Source organism: Camarhynchus parvulus, chromosome 2 (genome assembly GCF_901933205.1).
Source record: "Camarhynchus parvulus chromosome 2, STF_HiC, whole genome shotgun sequence".
In the NCBI taxonomy this organism is placed as follows: domain Eukaryota; kingdom Metazoa; phylum Chordata; class Aves; order Passeriformes; family Thraupidae; genus Camarhynchus; species Camarhynchus parvulus.
The window spans coordinates 40,261,498-40,281,703 of NC_044572.1; the positions used below are offsets into that span (position 1 = coordinate 40,261,498).

Below are 20,206 nucleotides of genomic sequence, written 5' to 3' on the forward strand. Positions count from 1 at the left end.
AAAGGGTGTCATAAAGTACCTGATAGTCACCTGCTTCCCAAAATATCCTGGGACAGGTTCTCTCTTGGCGTAAAACAGACCAGCTCCTGAGGATGTGGCCCGGTATCTGTGCAGAGTGGGTAGTCGCTGTTGGAGAGGTGAGTACATGCATCAGCTGGATGATGTATAGATCAGATCTTTGCACTGCAGGCTCTTAGGAGATGTTTCCAGTTAACTTCCAGAGCAGCTGCTCCTCAGGACAATGGGGTGTTATATTTAGAAGTGCAGACTGGTCACCTGATGGTGTCCTGATTTAAGAACGATCAGGTCTGTGCTCGCCATTCATCTCTTTGAAATGAAAAGGGGAATAACTGAAGAGTTGGCTTGGCTCTGGCACCACTAAGAAATTCTTGTTTTGGTATAAACCACTATTAATGAGATTGCATTTTTTCCCTTATCATGTCTAACTTCAGTCTGAGAAGGAAGGTAACACAAAGAATAAAACAGTCGAGAGTGTACTGCGGTCACAACTGATTTAGCAGTTTACAGGCGATTTTTTTTTTCTTTTCTCTTCTTTTATCTGTGTTGATAAAATCGGAGAGCCGGTGGCTAGCACTGATTTAGATTTCCAGCCTGGATTTGTTCTTGTTTTTCTCCTTACTTCAGTTCTCCTTGTGCAGTGCTGCGTGGCGCTGGCAGCCTGAGAGAGAGGGAGCTCCAGTCACACGCATAGACTCAGACCGCTGAGAGGAGATTAACATCAAGGAGCCCACATTTGCAATAGCGGGTGGTGCTGGGGGGAGAGGCGAGGGGAAAATAAAATAAAAGCAACAATCGGGTAAATGCTCCTCTCTTCTCGCCACCAGCACCTTGCACAGGTCTGAAATCGCTTGTTTTGCTTTGCTGTATTGCGCTTGCCTGGGCTGTGGAGAGGGGAGGGGGAGGGGAGGAAGGGGGAGGTTTAACTTTTACTTGACATTACCGGGTTATTGTCACTTCCCCCGTGTTAAACCCCGGCGGTTTCCCCTCGCCCCCACCCCCTCCCCGGGCTCGGCTCCCTCCAGTTAACTTTGTTCAAAGGGCTGCAGCCGGGAGGGCTTGTCCGGGCCTGGGACACAGATAGCGTAAAGTAAATAACCACCACAATTAGGCTGGGGCCGGGAGTTGATCTTCGTGGCGAGAGATCTGCTTAGTTAGCGTTTGCTGTTTCGGGGCGATTGAAGGCCGCCGTGCCAAGGACACGCACACGCACACACACAGACACACACAGACACTCTTACACACGCACGCTGGATACAAAAGTCTGGAGGATCTAGGGGAGAATTGCAGCCGCCGGATCGGTGCAGCAGCCGCGGCCAGAGCCATGCGTGTCACGGCCTCCTGAGGGGGGAAAAGGAAGGAAGGGAGGAAGGAGGAAAAAACAAAAGAGAGAAAGAAAGAAAGAAAGAAGGAAAAAAGAAAAGAGGGAGAAAGGAAAGCAGAAGAAAGACGCGGGGTGGTGGAAAGTGTTTGCCTGCTTTTGTCTCGCAATACAGTGAACTGGAAGATGGAGATGGATGTTAAGGGAGTTTCTCCGTGCCCGGAGCCCATCCCCCCGGCGGCGGGGTCTGGCGGCTGCCCGCACCAGCGCCCGCACCACCGCGATGGGCAGCCTGCGGAGCCGGCCCCCGCCGCCGACAGCGGCCACACGGAGCGGAGGCACGGCACTGAGAAAGAGGACAAAAAGGTAGGTCCGCTCCGCCGCCGGCCGGCCGGCGCCGCGCCCGCCGGAGGGGCCGGCTGCCCGGGGCCGCGCTCGGCGGGGCGGGCGGGGCCGCTCCCGCTGCCGCTCCCGCTCCGCTCCCCGCCGGCCGCGGCCGCAGGCAGCCCCGCGCCGCCCTTTGTCAGCGCGGCGGCGGCGGCGGCGGGAGGCGGGGGCCGGCGGCCGAGGTTGTCTGAGGACACGGGGGTGGCGGGGCGGGCAGCGCGGGGCCGCCGCCGCCGGGCCCGGGGCGCTGGGCATTGTTCCGCCCGCCCGCCCGGCGGGAGCGGCCCAGGTGCCGCCGCCAAAGTTTAACCTCACTTCGAGGGGCCGCGGCCGGCGGGGCCGCCGCTCCCCTTCCCTCCCCGCGCCTCGCCTCGACTCCCAGCCGGCGGCGAGGGGCGAGTCACTTGGGGGAAGGAGCCCGGGCGCTGTGTCCCTCCAGCCCTGCTGTGTCATTGCGGACCGGGGTACGGCTGCTCGCTGCCGAGTGAGAACCTGCGGGTGACGGAGTTGAGCGAGAAATGGGTCAGATCGCACCCTTTGGTGCGGATGTGTCTGCTGCTGGGAGAATCGGAAAGTAGGGAGGATGGGATGGAAAAAGGTTGCCATTAAGATAATGTCAGCGGAGTGCATTGATCAGTGCTTTTGTCTGTGGGCACTGTGTTCATTCATTTTTCTCGGCATGGGGTTGCTAAACTGAAGCCGATGAATTCTGCTGTGTCTGTAGGTCTGTGACAGGCAGAGACTGGTTAATGTGTAAGTTTCATCGTAATTCGGTGATGGTTGCGAGGTGTGATCCCTGTGTGCTAGACTGTAAAACACATCCGTTTATATTTTATTGAAATCCGAGTAATTGTCTGAATGCACAGATACCCCCAAACAGATTATAATCCTAGAGTAACGTAAAAAAGAAATGTTGGCATGTACTGGATTTGAGCTGTGTTTCTTCAACTAGTTTTACTATAGTTTGGTTTTGTTACAAATGTGTAAGAGAACAGTAACACAATGAAGGAATGTAAGCGAGCAATGCGATAAATCAATGCAACAACTATGTCACACCACATATTTGCATGACTAGAGCTCCAGTTGTCATGAGAAAGATTTCTTATGTTGTATTTTTTAAAAATTGTATTTTTAAATGTAGACTCCGAGTTTTCAGCATTCACCTCCTACACTTTTGGGCTTGTTACTGTTCGGTAAAATCTGTGCTATTGTTTTAATTAAAAGAGGGTATTGACGCTGGATCATTTAAACAGGGCCTGTACAGTTTAAGAGGGTGGATGCAAGGGCTTTATTTTTAAAATGGTAACTGGTGGTTTACATATTGTGATAGATGAGCACAGAATTCCATCTCCTTTGAGTTTATGAATATTTAATTCTGTCGTGACTGCATGTTACTGTACCTAGCTGAATGATTTGTGTGTGTGTGTGATTTGTTTCTAGGATCCCTTTCCTTGCACTGTGCTACTTACTAAACTTAAAATTATTTTATTTCAAAATAATTAAAACGTAGAGCCAAGGTTGCCATTTAAATGACTTTGTTTTGCCACTGCCTCTAGAATTTTAAAACCCTGCCATCAGCAGAAATCCATGTTCAATAATTACTTGCTGATGTACCACACAGTCTAATGTTTTACCAATCATGGACATGAGGAAGGCAAAGAAGGTGTGACTCAAGGTGAATGAACACCAAAGAAGGCTTGATTCTCTGTGGTGTGGCTAATTAATGTATTTAGACGACTCAGGATTGCACTCTTTTATTCTGTATCTGCTGGCCTTTTCTGGACATGTAAACAAAAGTACTACCTTTTTTTTTGGTTTTTGATCTATAGCCTTGCTAAAGTACTGTGATATATTCATCCTTTTTAATTCCACTATTAGCTTTTCCAAGTTTGCCATTGCCAAGGTTGTTGCAATGACTAGCTTGTATTTTTGGGATGTGCTGTGATATTTCAAACCTCCCTAAATGTATGTATCTTTTCTGGATGCTGTCCCAGGACAACCAGTACTTCTTATTAGTGCAGAGCTATTTCAGATATCTGGTAAAGTACTGGCAATAGAAATATAATGAGAAGGGGAAAAACCATTAGACTGATAGTAAAACCCAACACTATTGTGAAAAAAACTCAAGTCAACTACAAAACTGAATTCAAGCATTTCTGGAAATATCATCTAAGAACTTTCTAAATTGATTGAAATAACTGTACTACCATTCTCTTGGCCCTTATACAAACTTCCAAGGTGCACTGATACATGCTAGAAGTGTCAGCGCTCTACATGGAAATTGTAAAGGACATTAGAACTTGGATTCCTGACAATGTATAATTATGACTGCCTAAATATTAAGATCTTGCAGTGTCTCATGATTTCACTGTCAGATTTGCTTTTTGGGATCATGCTTCAATTATAAAAAAATCTCATATTTAATCATTGAGCTCCATTTCTAGTGGACATAAAAAAGTTCCATCTAAAAGGAACTGGGTCAAATTTATGTTCTAATAAAAGTATTTTTTGTCACTGCCTCCAAAAGGAACATTGAATTAACCAAAGCAAGTATTTTCCTAAGTCTGTGGAATTTCAGTAGAAGATACTACTGTAGTCTCACTTATACGGATACTAAAGGTTTTTTCTCTGCTGTTAGTTTCTTTGTCATTGAGCTTCAATAAAATTTTGAAACGTGTGTAACTTGAAATATATCCCACTGTCTTCAGCTGGGATGCTGACGTGCTGAAGTGTGTGCTTAAGTGCTTTGTTGGAGGAAGACCTAGGTTACTTCTCATATATCTTTCTGTTGAGACCATCTCTGACTGAGGTATGAGAATAGAAAATATGATGCTTGACTTTATAATTTATTAAGTATACAGTACTTGGTACTTTAAAGCCTAGTTGCCATTTGGGTGGGAGAAAGCAAAGCACAAATAGTAGAGTGCAAGATTTAGAAAGCTAATAGGCTGACTCTATATGGATACTATTTTTTTGTCTTAAAGCAAAACACATCATAAAATATTTTTCAACACTCCTACAATGTTTTCTGTTATTTTAGTTAAAAGCATATAGGTCTAATCCTATATACAGAAGCATGTTGACATTCTCCAGTAGGGCAAAGTGAGTGACTGGGGGAGAGAACAACCTGCAATCCTGGCTGTTCATTCCTGGCTGGAGGTGCAGCTGATGCCTGTGACAGGTTGTGTGGGTGGATTGTCACACCATCTTGCTACTCCATGACTCGGTGCCAACAGATCCAGGCCCCTAAATTGTACCAAGGATTCTTTCCAGCTTATCTTGGAATGATTGCATCTTTACAAGGATCAGCGTACGGAGCACTTTGGGAGTAGAAGGCAGCTTTGCAGTTCCTTTGCAAACTGGTGACTGTGGGTGAGGTTTATGACAGCTCACAGCTCAGGATGGGTAGAGTTTTCCCAGAGGTGATACCCTGAGCCTTGCATTAGGACTTTCAAGCCCTTGGCTACAGACAATCTATTACAATGTTTTAATTTTCCAAAGCCCCCAAGTTGTCCAGAAGTTGGTCTGAGGTATGGATTTGGTAATGTAACATTTCATACTGAGGAGGACTTCTGCATCTCTCTGGTATGCGCAAATCATTTAGCACAAATGATCTACAAGCACCTCCAGAGCTTTCACTTTATACCTACATTCCAGATATAAAACCATCTGCGAAGTGGCTCCAAAGCAAAGAACTTTCTGCGTATTTATATGGAAATGAGCACACCGAGGTTATAGCAAAACCAAGCTTGTGTGGGCTGGTTACATTGTATTCTGGTTCACAACCAATTCACCAGTGTTTGATGCAAGAGTTCTGAGGTGTTTTGTGGGCTTTTTGTATGTTATTTCCCAGGATACTCACCTGTGATAGTGCTGTGTGATAGTGGCACCCAGGTGTGAACTTCTAGAGGGGAAAAGCTGAGTGCTTTGGGAAAAGGCACTTGGTATTAACTTGGGAATTCTGTTCTGCTGTATACATGATCTGATCATCAGTCTCTGAAAGCCTTCTGCTAGCATATTTACAAGAATACTCCTATCAACTATGCAGTGCTTGTTCACTCATCCTCCACAAGCAGTAGGTCAGGAATAGTGGGAGACACTTCAGGGGAATTCTTTTTTAATAGTTTCTCTTATGTATTTAGTTATGTTTGATTTGGAAAGCCAAATGTTACTGTGTGTTTACATTTAGAGAGAGAAGGCGCAAGAAATGCAGTTTATGCTTGAAGCAGATGGTGGGGATTCTTTCAGGGGGTAGATCACTCCAGTCTCAGATCAGATGTGCTTATCTTACCTTAGGCAGTTCCATTGTGAACAGAAGAGGAGTTGTCAACCACTGTCATGTTTCTTGGAGATTTGATTGAGTTTTCTTTTGCCAGATAATCTGGACCCATCCCACTGAGCAATCACAAGTTAAGAACCAAAAACTGAAACTGAAATCAATAATGGCTATGAGGAACCAGTATAGGGTGTGTGGGATGAAGAAAGCAGAAATAGACAACACTACTGGTTGCTTATGGTAGCAGCTTCTCCTGATAATAGTGTAAAATGCACCACCTTGTATTAGTTGGAGTTTCCAAGTACTAAAGGCTTTGTGCCAAGTGTATCATGGGCTATGGTTCTGCCAAGATGTAATGCAGGCATGAATAGTCAAGGTCATGCCATTGTATGGATAGATGGACGAATTCTTCACCACACAGATATGGCAGAAAACTGTACTTATGGCTGTTGCTATTCTGAGCTTTTGATGTCAGACAAAAATTCAAGTGTATGCTTAAAGTGAGGACAGAGCCAGAGAATAACGTCTTTGTCTAAATCATTGGTAAGAAGATTTCAGAAATCATTCCCCAGCCCAGCAACATCAACTCTGTCTTTTTCAGATCCACTTTTAAGCACCTGTTCTTTATTCTTAAGCTGTTCCTATCTGTGCTGTGGACCATCATGATATTGGTATTGATCTGCATAGCTCAGTTTCTTCCTGATGAAGTGGTCTGAAACAAAGTCAGCGCCCTGTTCTTCCAGAGTTCCCAGAGCCTGGTGGCTGCCTGAGTGGTCAGCCTGACCCAAAGCGACAGACCCAGGACATTCTGAGTCCTTCATATTCAGGTATTTATCCTGCACATTCCCAGATCACAGCTTTGGGCCAGGCTAACTCATGACTGTATGGGGAGACTCCTGAACACATGTTCCTGGAATGGCTGCCCAAAGCCAGAGTGCCTGGCAGGTGCCTCTGGAAAGGAGGTTTTAGTTCTTTGTATTGCTGATGTGGGCAGCAAAGCTATTAGGCCTGCCATTAACCTGTTTTGATGAGCGAGACCCAAGAGCTATCTGCTTTGAGGAGACTAAGTAAAAAATTCAGATTAAAAAAAAAATAAAAAAGAGGAAATTCATTATGAACTGAAAGCCTTGCTTTGCAGGCAGGTCTACTTCTGCATTTTGATGCATTTCATGTATCTGCCTCACTTTTTTTTCTAGTGAGAGAATGAATCCTTAGATGAACCTAGGATTGTGCCTCTGTTACAAAATTAAGCAGATGCGAAGAAGAGAGAGAAAAACTGTTAGTATCTGAAGTCAAGAATAACAAACTCATGTTCTATTAGACATCAAAGAATCCAAAAGGAGACAAGATATTGGGAACAAGACGTCATCATTTTCATATCACCAAAATTACATTTTTCTCATATTTTGGCAATTCCTTTTACTGCATGACCAGCATGTGGGTTAAGGGCAGCGATTCTCTCCCTCTGCTCCACTCTTGTGCACCCCACCTGGAGCACTGCATCCAGCTCTGGTACCCCAACATAAAGAGGACATGGAGCTGCTGGAGTGAGTCCAGAAGAGGCCACAAAGACGATCACAGGGCTGGAGCACCTCTCCAGTGGAGACAGGCTGAGAGAGCTGGGGCTGTTCAGCTTGGAGAAGAGAAAGCTCTGAAGACCCTAAGCAGCCTTCCAGTGTGTAAAGAGGGCTTACAGGAAGAACTGGAGAGGGACTTTTTACAAGGGCATGGAATGACAGGACAAGGGGAAAGGCTTTAAACTGGAAGGATAATTCTTAATTAGGCATTAGGAATAAACTGTGTGGGTGGTGAGGCACCTGGAAGAGGTTGCCCAGAGAAGTTGTGGATGCCCCATGCCTGGTTGGATGGGATTTTAAGCAACCCAGAATAGTGGAAAGTGTCCCTACCCATGGCAAGGGGTTTGGAGCTAGATGGTTTTTAAGGTCCCTTCCAACACAAACCACTTTAAGATTCCATGATACAGGATTCTATGATTCTATGATATGTGAAAAAATCTTACCTTAAGTAGATGTCAACAGTAGGACAACATTATTCTTACACTTAATACAAAATGCAGCACTTTACCAGCTACTGAGAAGATAATTAACTGAATCCCAGAATCTGGAATGTGGAGAATGTGTGTTTTATGTTAAAACATAAAGTTGGAGAGTGAGGAATTGACTTCTGTGACTTTCCTGTGTCTGTGTCAAAACAACACACATGATAGTGCATGTGAATGATTCTTTAAAATTTCCCCTAATACAGATATTTCTGAAAGAAGAATATGCTATTTAAAATAGTTGTCCTCTGAAATAAATTGAGAAATGTTTTGGTGAAGTTTACCAGTCTTACAGCTGTTTAAATTTTTCATCCAACAGATCAATAAGTGGATGAAGCTTGAAAAGGTGATCACACTCTGACTGGTTCCTGGGGTAAACATATTCATTGTAATAGAGAGATTTCATGAAAAGTAAATACTGCTTAGAGTTAGTACAAAGTGAAATTAAGTGCATATGTAGTTGATTGAGTAACAAATCCAGCGACATAAACAATGAACATCATGGGTGGGAACTGAACAATGCTCTCGAATCATCAGCAACACAACCACAAGTTTTGTATGCAGAAGACACAGAACTGACTCTCTGGTTAAAGGCAATTTGGTCTTGGCTGCAGAAGGGTTGTGAGGATTCCTACTTGGACGAAAATGCAGCACTGAAAAGGGCTTTGTTATCTCCTCTTGAGCAGTTGGGCCATTGCCTTGACTCAGATGTAGTGGTATGTGCTCATGCCTATGTGCTGAGACTGGAAAGCAGTCCTATTCAGGACTGCATATGACAGCTCAGAGCTTGGCCAGTGCATGGCATATCCTTCCCACTTAAGTAGAGCTTGTTCTCAAAAGCCCAGTATTCACAGGAGTTCCTGGCCAAGAGCTGAGTGCCAGCTTGTAACAAATCTGAGGCTTCAAACAATGGATAATCAATGAAGCTAGACACGAACAATGCCCATGTTGTTGCATGCTATTCCCAGTGTTTTCCTAGATTCTCGCAGTGTTTTTAGACCATCTCTATCTGTGATAAAAACTTACTGTGTTCTGCTGATTCCTTACAGCGCAGCAATTTTTACTAGGCTGAGGTTTCAGTTTACTTAATTGCCTAAGCTAAGAGAGATGTATAGTTACTGATGTGTGAAGTGGTTCAGTTTTTCTTTGGTTCCATATTTGGTTGTTCTCTGCCTGGCTCTAGCTATGCTGCTCATACAGTGACTGGGATTATTTAGCAGCACCTTGTGCTAGGTGGATTTTTCTACTGACTCGCTGCCAGTAGTAATTGTCTAGCAATGGTATAAAAAGTTGCAGTCTTGGTAGAGTTATTGTTTTTTAACACCTTGTCTCTGAAAATACCCAAATAGTAAATACAATGGGACTACAGCTGCCAATGGGAAAAGTAACAACAGGACCACTGATAATAATTTCCATAAAAGTAGGGATCAGATCAGGTTTTAGTGTGATGTTTAAATGTGTAGAAGGAAAAAAAAATGGATCTGAAAGGCAATGCAGATGTTAGTATTCTACAGTACTTTCTTTGCTTCCTCAATGTCATCCTTTATGCATGGTTCTGAAATTTTCCTCTGCCTATAACATAATTTTCTGTTTTATTTCAGTTCCCCACTTTGCATTCTGAGATACAGGGGCAATATAAATTGTTTCAGGAACTCTAGTAACCAGTGCATCTTAACTGGGATAAAACAAGACAATATTTGGCTCATAGTATGGACAAGGACAGTCACGTATAAAATTTGTTAGACAGCCATAATTTACTAGAAAAAGAGTAATTCTTCCATGCCTAATGTCTTCTTCCATGTGTTTAAATGCAGCTGTTATTTTTGTTATATATTATATGAAGACAAATCTAGTTACAGAAGCAGAATAGGAATAGTTTCTTTGACTGAAAAGCAAGTGTTGGGTGAATCAAAATTACAGACTCAAGCCACAAAGCTTGGTTACTGCACTTAGTGTTCCTGGGCTTTGGAGTTCATTCCATTGAACACCTTGTCTATGGTTACAGAGTTTATTGTCTCCAAAAAGCTATTCGACACAGGTTATTCAAAGTGCTAATGTGATCAGGAAGTGCAGGGAAAATAAAGGTAACATTTCCCCCTTTAGTTCTAGACCCTCTGCAAAAGATTCTTATAATTGATTGGAGAATTAAATGAAAATATTGTGGAACCCATGCCTGTTCCATCAGCACAGAGTCTGTGTTAATTGATTTCAACAAGTGCCTCAAGCACCACTGACATCTCTTTTTTGCTATTACTCAGTGATGGTTTTCTCACCGAGGTTATTACTGAGTCTGTACTGATTTTTAGGAGACCATAGCAGAAAGTCTGGTTTTGGATCCAAACTAACAAACTCAAGGTCTTTGTGGAAAGGGAGTTAAAGGGCTAGTATCTATCAAAGATAACTTTTGTGGCTATTATGTTTAGTAGCAATTTTGTATGCAACATAGTATAAATAAATAGGCATTCTGCTTTTCTGTGGATTCAAAAAGAGTAGTTTATTGCCTTGAGGTGTGAATCACACATGACAGGCAGGGTGACTGCAAGTCCTCAGAGATGGGCAGGTGAGCATGATGTGTGGGGGTAGATTGTAAATAACTTCTGCTCCTCAGGTGAATGAAGAATGAGAGGGAGTGACACGGAGGGGCAGAGAGGGAGTAGCTGGAAAGCTAATTGAAAGCAGCAACTTTTGAGTAGGGCTAGAAGAGAGAGGTTTGTAAGGATTGTGTTTTGAGGCAAAAGAGCTTTATGAAGTGTGCACTGGGTCCATGTGGAGTTAAGGAAGCACACAGCAGAATTCTGCAGCATTCATAAAACCCCAACTGAGGCTTCACAGACGTTGTACAGTGCCCTGGTTAGCCTTGTTAACTTTATTGAGTGTTCTTCGAGGATATGCAGACTTTCAAAGTATGTGAAAACCACTTTTAATAATTAATTGGCTTACTTTCTCCCACCTATTGTTTCCTATCTAATAAATGGCAACAGCAAGTCATTGCCAAAGAAAATAGATACAATAATATTTAGGTTAGTTTGGTTATGACAGGCTAAAAAGGATCTCCCCAAAGATCTTGGAACTTAAATAACCCCCACTTTTTGTCCTCTTTTATTTCTCCCAGTATCATAGGATATGCTCTTAAACTAAATTTTCCCCGATCTAGTAAGCGGTTTCAGGAAGATCAGTCCATTTATAGAGTGCTTCTATATGAACTAATTTATAACTGGAAGCATGTTTCAACTTTACTATGTCAGGGACATGCTGAAATTTCCAAGTGATAAAATGACTTCTTCCTTAAGCAGAGCAGCCAGCATCCACATTATCATCTACATCCCTGCACACATGGTGTGGCGCAGGAAATGACACACTATTATCAGAGGGCTGTTAAGATGGATGCAGGGAAATGGTGAGGTTGCTGGCATGGCCTCAAAGACAGACATCCACAGATGTTCTGTAGTCAAAAGCGTGCCGCTCTTGCGGCCTGACCCGGCTAGCGGCCACAAGTGTCCCGCAGCACACAGCCTGATTGAAGGGGGGGAAAATGGGAAGAGGGGGCCCGCGCCTTCCAGCAGGGTGTGGGGGGGGGGGGGGCCCGGGGTGGGGGAGGCAGGGCGGGGGGGGGGGGGATCCCGGCAAGGGGGAAGAGGGGGTAGGGGGTGGGGGGAGTTGAGGAGTGGGTGGGGAGGGGGGGTTGGTGGGGGGTGGAGGTGGGGTGGCCCCCCCCCCCCGCCCCCCTTGGGTGCCGGGGGGCCGTGAGCAACCCCCCCCCCCCCCCCCCCGCCCTTGGGCCCCCCCCTCTCTCCCCCCGAGGCCCTCCCCGTGCCGGAAAAGGCCCGGCCCCCTGTGGGGGGCTCCCAATGGGGGGGGGGGGGGGGGGGACCCGGCCCCCCAAGCCTAGGCGGGGGAGAGGGGAATGCCAGCACGCCGGGGGAAGGGGGGGGGCCCGCCCCCCCCGAGGCGCACCCGGGCGGGGGGGGGGGGGAACGGCACCCCCACGCCCGGGGTGGGGGTGTGCTGGCGGCGGAGTGCCCGAGAACTTTGTTGCCCAGTTTGGGCCACCTGGCTCACATCCGAGGTGTCTTCCCTAAGGTGGACAGTTTGTGCCCACAGGATGGAGCCTGCTTCCTTTGGGCTTGGAAGCAAGCGGCGGATCATCCAGTCCCCGGAGGAGTCATCAATCTCTGTGGGAGCTTGGGCAACATGGTCTCGGGAGAAAAAGGGGGGGAGAAAGCATAGTGAGAGTGAATTGTGCCTTTCAGAAATGGGTACTTGCGGCGTGTCTTGGGTTCCTAATAAAAGGGAAAGCTCCAGCTACCTGGGGAATGGAGAACAAAAAAGCGAAGTGTCAGGAAGGAGAAGAGGGGAAAAGTGGTAGGAGTTTGCGAGAACCGGTGGTGATATAGAAAGAAAGGGTTTTGTGTGCGGTCACAGGGGGCTTTTGCTCCTCCTGCACTTAGGGCAACGCGACCTATGGGTGGATGGTGGCTGCTGTGTTTGTTCCTAAATGCTTCATCCATGTCTGTGGGCACACTGCACGGCGTCCGGCAGGTGCTGCTTTCCTTGGAGTTGACCGCTGTGGGTGGGGAACTTTGGGGCGTATCAGAAATCGAGTAAGCGATCGGTGAAGGCCTTTGAGGCTGGTGTGAGTTGAGGGCTTGACCTGAATCTGGAGACTCTTGCCCCCCGCCTTCATGCTGCACCGCCTGATGAAAAAATATCAAAGCTCCCCGGAGGGGCGGGACGCCGGTGTGCCTGAAATGATCTTATAGTTTGCAGCCATGGCACTTCGGGCGCTGCCTGTAGTGAGCTTAGTCGCTGCCTCCCCAATGCCACACAATGTCCATTGAATCTTGTTCCATCCGCCAGGTTAGATTTTAGGCTGGGGAGAAGGCTTGCCCTCCAGCTGTAGAACTACCAATTTGTTTAATAAACATGAAAATTTGGTATAGGTGCAATTTGTCTCTAGAAGGGAGGTGAGCTGGCCCCGAAAGATTCACTGGTGCCAAACTCTTGTGCCCACGACCGCTGAATGGGCACCCACCGCGACGCCCCACGCCGGGGAATGTGGGCGCTGTGGAAGAGCTAAGCCCCCCCGATAACTCACTCTTCTGCCCGATTCCCTGACAAGATGGAAACCGTGGAACGAAGAGAGGGGTGGGGAACGAACCGAGGGGAGGAGCTGGGAGGCACGTGGGAAAAGGGGGGGTCCGGCGGGGGGAAACACCGCAGGGGAGGAGAGCAGAGGTGTGGTATTGGGAGGGGGTGCCGGGGAGGGATGGAGAGGAGCAGGGGTGGAGCGCAGGGTGGAATGGAGGTGGTATGTGGGGAGGGAGCGAAGGAATGGCAGCTGGTGGGAAAGGGGTTGGGTTCGGAAGAAAGGGTTAGTGGGGAGTGAAGAAGGGGTTTTGAGGAGGAGGGGGGGGAAAGAAATGGGGTTCTGGGAGGAGAAATCCCTGCCACGAGGTCTGGGAGGGTCCCCAGCCATTGGGAGCATCTTGTGAGGGGACTCTGAACCCAACTCTGCATTAACTTTGGGGATTAATACACCGTGGGAAGAGGGGGGTGCGGGAGAGTGGAGGCTATAGGGCCCTTGTCACGCTCGCGGGGATTGGGGGGTCAGAGGAGGGTCTGGGGACTGGGTCCCGCCCTAGGGGAGTGATGCCCGCCTAGATCCCGGTTTTGAGGGGAACAGGAGAGGGAGAGGGGTAGAGGGTAGGGATGAACTGGGGTAACTAAAACACAACTAGAATTATCAACTGCCCGAGTCTCTGTGAGGCTCGGAGTTGGGGCGCCCTGTGAGCTCTTTTTGCTTTTGATTTTCACAGCTGTGATAGCTGTGTCACCCAATGTAGGTGACGTAAATTTTAATCTTTTTAGTTACGCCGATACCCCCAGCCCCTAGAATAGATACTTACGGCTAAGCCTTCCCAAGGAGGTGCGGCAATGGTCTGGGGTAAAATCAGAACTGCTAGCAGACCCCACGTAGGGATTCCCCGCTCTTTGATGGGATCTGCACAACAACAACGAATTGAAACAAAACAGCTAGTTGAGTGCTGAAGCGACCATGCTAACATATTAAGTCAGCTGATCCCAAATAAAACAAAAAGGGCGCAACTTAAACGGGGGGGAAGGATTAGGGATTCCCGGAGACCCTACCCCAGAACGCAGGATAGCCCGGCAGGGGAACGAGCCACGGGGTTTCTACACCCCTGCTCCCCCGGCAGAACCAAGGGTGGGACCGATAAAAGACAGAGGGGGGAGAGAGAAGGGGAAAGCACTCACCACACCGGGGTCGGGTGTGATGCTCACTATCGACCTGGCTCTGGGTGCGGGCTGTCAGCAGGTGGATCCCCGAGCGCTACCCCAAGTGCCCTGGGGGTCTGCTCCTCCGGTGCTGCACCAGTGACGAGGTCGCCGCCCGAGGTCCGGCGTAGTCCGGCAACGCAGGCGCCGCTTCGACGGGCGGGCGGCGCTGGGGCGCTAAAGTGACCCGGAGCACACAGCCTGGTGGGCAGCCCCTTGCCTTCAACAGCACTAGCTCTAGAGACGGCTGGGGAAGTGTTGGCTGCCAGGGACCTTCCCGGCGCCTTGCAGGGAAAGGGCCCCTGTGAGAGCTGAGGTAGGAGAGGCGCAAAGGCAGCCACAAAGTAGCGAGGCGAAAGAGACGGAAGCAAGGCAGAAGCTCGCAGCAAGGAACCGGGTTATTCAGGAAAGGGAAGGACTGGTGGGTAGGGAGTCGCCGCCCCCCCTCGGAGGGGGCAGATAAGGGAACTCGGGGAGGGGAAGGCACAACAACATGAGAACAAGCGTATAAATAATAGAGCATGACACGGAAATGGGAACATAATAAAGGAGGAGCTTTCCATCCTGCACCAATCACCCTCAGCCCCTGATGGAAGATTCTGGGATAGGGAGTGGGGAGAGGGTGATGGACAGGAGGGTAACCGGGAACTGAGGAGGGGGAACTGATGGACATACAATTGTTACAAAAAGGAGGGAGAAACCAAGGTGATGGGGTGAGTGACAGTTGGCTGCGCATGGGGAAGAAGGGGGAAGGAGGGGGAGTTAAAAATCATCTTAGGCGAAAAAAATTATAAACTCAGTATAACTTCTGCAGAACTTGCACTAAACATTTAATAAAATCTTCTTAAAAAAACGTAGACGGCCGCACAAAAGGTGCCTGTTTTGTGCTTGGGGAAATTTTTGCTTAAACAGAGAACATTAAAGTTTGGAGGAGCTCATGAATATCTTTCCAAAGGGAGAAGGGAGGAGTAGCAAGCTTAGAGGGAAGGAAAGCCATGCAGGTTTTCAAGAGGAGCAAGGCAGCAACAAAGAGTCAGACTTACTTTGCCTCCCACAGTAGGGAGGTGGCTAACGCGGTGTCACGTGCTGTTGTGGTCTTACGCAAAGCATAGCCTTGTTTGACCTTAAAATGGGATCCAAGGGTGCCACTTCTTGAACTTGTCAAGAGGACACACCCTGTGCAGAAGATAAATAATTGATGGATCAATTCAGAGAGAGGCCATGTGGAGGTTAGAGCATCAGAGGTGATCAAGGTCAATATGTCTCAGGGAATCTTTACCACAGGACTGTCATGAGACAATTGGCCAGATCAACATCAAAACTGGGATCATTGTGTGCTGGGAAATGCTGCTCAGGGCAGGAAAAAGGCTCTGGGCTCTCTGGTCTGCTCTCTGCTCTGTATGTTCTGCCTATTGGTAAGATTCAACAACTTTCTTCAGGCAGTTGTTTTACAGTCATATGCTTTTGCATGCTGCTGCACACAAAACAGTCACTGAGGTCTTCCTAACCAATTATGTGATGCAGTCACACTTGTACTTAATTGCTGCTGTTTTAGAGTCAGACTTAGCTCCTCACAGCAGGTTATCAGTTTGGTCACACTGTCCTATTGACTGGCATTATTCCTGGTATCCAGAGCTCTCCATACTGTCCATGTTTGTCTGCAGATTCAAGCAAAGCCCGCGGAAAGTTGTCATTCTGCAACATCAGTCTGCATTTCACAAGTGGCTGTGCATGTTACCTGTGATCATAGTGTGACACCTCTTAGTCATACATCCACATCTGATGGTAGTAACTGAAAGAGACTAGGGATACTAAAGTCAGAAAACCATAGATAACAGGTACTTATGTACTATGTACTGTGTGATAATAAGAACTGGGAGCAGGAAAACACAGTGACACAACAGTCAACAGGGGCCTAAAGCATTACTCTGTTATTTGCTGATAGAGATGACTTGTTTCTCACCTACACAAAGGAAAATTATAGATGGATCTGTCATAGGTAGAACTTTTGCTATTTTTAAGACTCGGGTCAGAGCAGTTACACCTGTTGACACACAGTTCTGTGGTATCAATAATCTCAGTATGCAGTGTGGTCCTGTTTTGTCGTACATCTGTGGCAGAGACTGTCACAGCTACCCAGAGCACTGTGAGAAGTACAGAAGTTCAGTAGCCGGGGTCAGGACCTCTGAAAGGTGGTGTGAAGATCACTGCAGAGAATTTAAAAGGTGAGCTACTAAATGAAAAGTACAGAAATGCACTGTATGCATCAAGCTACTCTGTGCACAAACAGAAGTGTATGTGTTGTGCAGAGTAAAGGCAGAAAGTGTTGAACTCTTCTTCCAACCAACACTTGTTATGTTATCATGGTGGATAAAATAATGGGGGAGAAGCAGTGAGGCAAAAATAATAAAACTAATATTTAAAAGCCAAACCAATGTAAAATGCATAAATAGGATCTATTGATAAATTTTAAAGGCTAAGTTACAGAAAAGAAGAACAGGCAGTTCATCCTTTCCCTCAGTTGGCAAGAATGACGGAATGTGACCTGTTTGTGTGGCAGGCCACTGCCGGGTCTGTAGTATCTGGAGGCACATTCACCATAGGTAAAATACTATTCCCATACTCCATTTGTGCAGCTGGTACTGGTTGCCAATGCAATGCTGGCCACAGAGAGGGACAAAGTCTTACCTCACATCTGTAGGCTGTTACTGTCCTCTCTTCTGATCTCCTTCCAAACCAGTGCCAGGGTGTGCTGGCAGTGCTCCTGCAGGCTCTGCAACAGAAAACAGAGACCACATCCTTGCCATGACTATTACTGTACCTCTCTGACAGCACTTCAGCATTAGCCCAGAAGTGTAAGGATCAAAAGGACTAGTAAATTGTTAAATTTTAAAAACACAAGGTTTGGAAAAGTGCTTTAGCATCTTTAAAGCTGAGATCTAATATTTGACTTCATGTAGGCTAAGGACAAATTTTGTGTCCTACTAGCAAAGGAATTTCACCACATTTTTCACAGGCATGTTATATTTTACTGACTTAAAATGATTTATGACCAAGTAAAACTTGTTACAAGTAGAAATTATGCATGAGGGAGTGGAGAAGTACAGATTGTTAAAAAATAATCCAGAGGAAGGTGTATTAGCAGGTTCAGATGGGGTTAGTAGTGCATTGTTAGTGCTCTAACAACTTACAGAATTCTTACATTTACACACTTAGGAGAATGACATTCTATAGGACCAATGAGAAATTGAAACTCACTTCTATTCCTCAGAGCTATAAGAGGATTGTTTTGAGCAGTATAATTTTGGGAGAAATTTCCAGATTTGGAAAATAAGAAAAAGGAAGGAACATGGACAGACCTATTTTTGAAATAAATCTGAAGATTTAAAGTTTACTAAAGTTACAATTTTACTGAGCATGCATTGTTCAAATCTTACTATGTTCCACACAAAACTCTCTAGAAAGTCCCTTGATGAGATTTTGTTTGGGATTAGGAATTATCCTTCCTTGGAGCAGGAGAATGCTGTAAATCTTCCACATCATTTCTGTATGATTCTGTGCTGGAAAATGCTTTGATGTTTTTTAAAATGAAATGGCATCTACAGAGAGTTTTCAGATGCATGTAAGCTCCAAAAGTTAATGTGAATTACCTGACAATTGTCTTAAGTGAATGCAACTATAAATAAAACTGCAGTCTTACATACTTGCGTGATCAGGTCTTGGAATTCTGAGGTTTTGAGTGAGAAGTACCATCCTCCTTTATGTAATTAAACAGTGCTGCTACAATGAGACCTGTACACTTACATGTTCATGTAGCACTAAGTGTAATATTTCAACAGTATAAAATTGCATACCCTACTGTATCAAAAACAGTCTTAGAACTAAGGAACACCAGTGTGCTGGGGATACCTAATCTGAATCTATTTTTGGTAATAGACAGTTGATATAAAGTGTTAGTGTAATAACTGAACAGTGTTTTGAAGGACCTTAAAAAAGAAATGTATTTTGAAGTGGAAACTGTTGGCTAACTTGCATTTTCCAAGGCTGATAAGAGGTATTTCATTATAATACAATATTTCAATTTCTAAGTAGTCTTTTTCAGAAGGGATGTGTAACAATGTCAAATATTGCAGTTGATAGTGTAGCCTTAGCCTGCACAACAGATTTATAAGAGTGGAATTCTTTGTCCTCTTGCTCTTGCTGGAGCGTCAGTTTGAGGAGTAACACATCTGTAATGGAGTCAGGTTGCTTTTTTATCAGCAGCTGATGGTGGCACTCTTAAGAAAGGGCCGAATTCATAGCTACAAATAATTTTGTCAACAAAATATGAGCATGCAAGACAACAGTTCAGTCACATTTCACTTTCATTTTTCCTCTTTTGTGCTAGGGAGTAACTTTAAAGTGTCAGCTCTTTCAGCTGAGTGTCAGCTTTTTAATAATTTGCTGCAGTGTGTCAACCCCCTCAGAATTACCATATGTTAGCTGTTTACCGTGTCGACTGAAATCATGCGCATTGAGCTGCTCCCCTTTGCCCTACCTGTGTTGCTCCCGTGACAGCCAGGTGATTATTTTAGCTGACAACTCAGGCACCATCAGGAATGCCCCAGGTGTATTTGCTGTGGCTGTGCACAGTCTGGGAAGGTCAGTCAGTCACAGAGCCAGGCAGCAGGAGGAATGAGGCTGGGTGGTGGATGTACTTGGCAGCCTGGCTGGTGAGCAGGAAGACTTACAGGCCTAATCCCTTCCTTCCTTTTCTGAATAGTTGGGCAACCAGGAGACAATTACACTGTAGGTTGTGTGATCTCTGTGGGAATTTTCTTCTGAGAAGTCCTGGCAATGGAGGCAGGAGAATCTGTTTATCCTAGTGTCTGCCTGAGTTTTTGACTAATGCTACTGCTATAGGATGTTATCACCCAGCAGATATTTGAAATACTGTAATAACTCTAATTTTCTCTGTCCTCACTGTCAAAAAGAAGAATTACAAAGGGCTTTACTCATGGCAAACCTTGTGTTAATAATGGTAATGTGCCAGTGTGTATCTAGTTTTGGACTGTATCCTGTGGCTGGTTCCTGACTGTGAACCGGAGCTTTTGCTGGCATTTTCCTGTGTCTGACATTCCATTTGGACCTGTACTGCAGAGGGAAACAGTAGTAAGCTACTAACAGAGTGCCAGATAGTAAGAGGATGACAAGTCTTTTCCAGTCTTGTGTGAATGCTATTGAATGAGCAGTCAGTGTGCTAGGGGCCAGTGAGCCAACAAATATGTTCAGCGTTCCCAGAAAATAGTCTTCAGAATAGTAGGAGGTGTGATTATGAAGGGGAAGCATTTGAAAGCTATAGATAGTGGAGTTAGACAGGAGAAGTGAGCTGGCAGGAAGGCATTTTGAAGCAAAATGGGGCTCTTTGTAAGCCTTTCCCACAGCAGCTCTGCCCATCCAGCCTGCACGTCCCGCTAGTGTGGAACTGATGGGGGCAGGAGACTGCCAGCACATTTCCCTGTGGGAAAAGAGGAATGAAGGTTATAGGGAAGTGTCAAAGGGACACACACATGGCATGGACATGAAGGGGCATCTCTGCCAGGACGGCAGCTGTAGCAGTGACCAGGACTGACTGTGTATTTCAGCTGCTTTCGCCAATTTTCTGCACTCTGTGCAAGTGAGTTCTCTAAAGGTGAATTGTTTGACAGTCCTTCCTTTTATACTTAACTGTATTATTTACCAATTTTGAAAATGGTTCAGTAGGGGATAACTAGTTTTCTGAGATCATGATGGGTCTAGTCAGCTTTCCAGAGAGTACAGCAATTACTGTGTGAATAGAGGTGAACGTGACAGACAGGCCAGGTGGCTGCTC

General features: G+C 46.0%; 1 protein-coding gene across 4 annotated transcripts in view; it reads left to right on the forward strand.

The window, feature by feature from the left end:
• The first annotated feature begins 770 nt into the window (after nt 1–770).
• The window catches only part of RBMS3 (RNA binding motif single stranded interacting protein 3), a 712,273-nt gene continuing 692,837 nt past the window's right edge, over nt 771–20,206 (forward strand). For 3 of the 4 annotated variants that reach the window (XM_030969580.1, XM_030969574.1, XM_030969602.1), the window contains exon 1: nt 998–1,705. In XM_030969580.1, the coding sequence (XP_030825440.1) occupies nt 1,526–1,705 (180 nt within the window). In that variant the 5' untranslated portion in view covers nt 998–1,525. Of the gene's footprint in view, nt 858–997; nt 1,706–20,206 lie in introns of those variants that run through there. The other variant, XM_030969590.1, reaches the window with a different exon arrangement.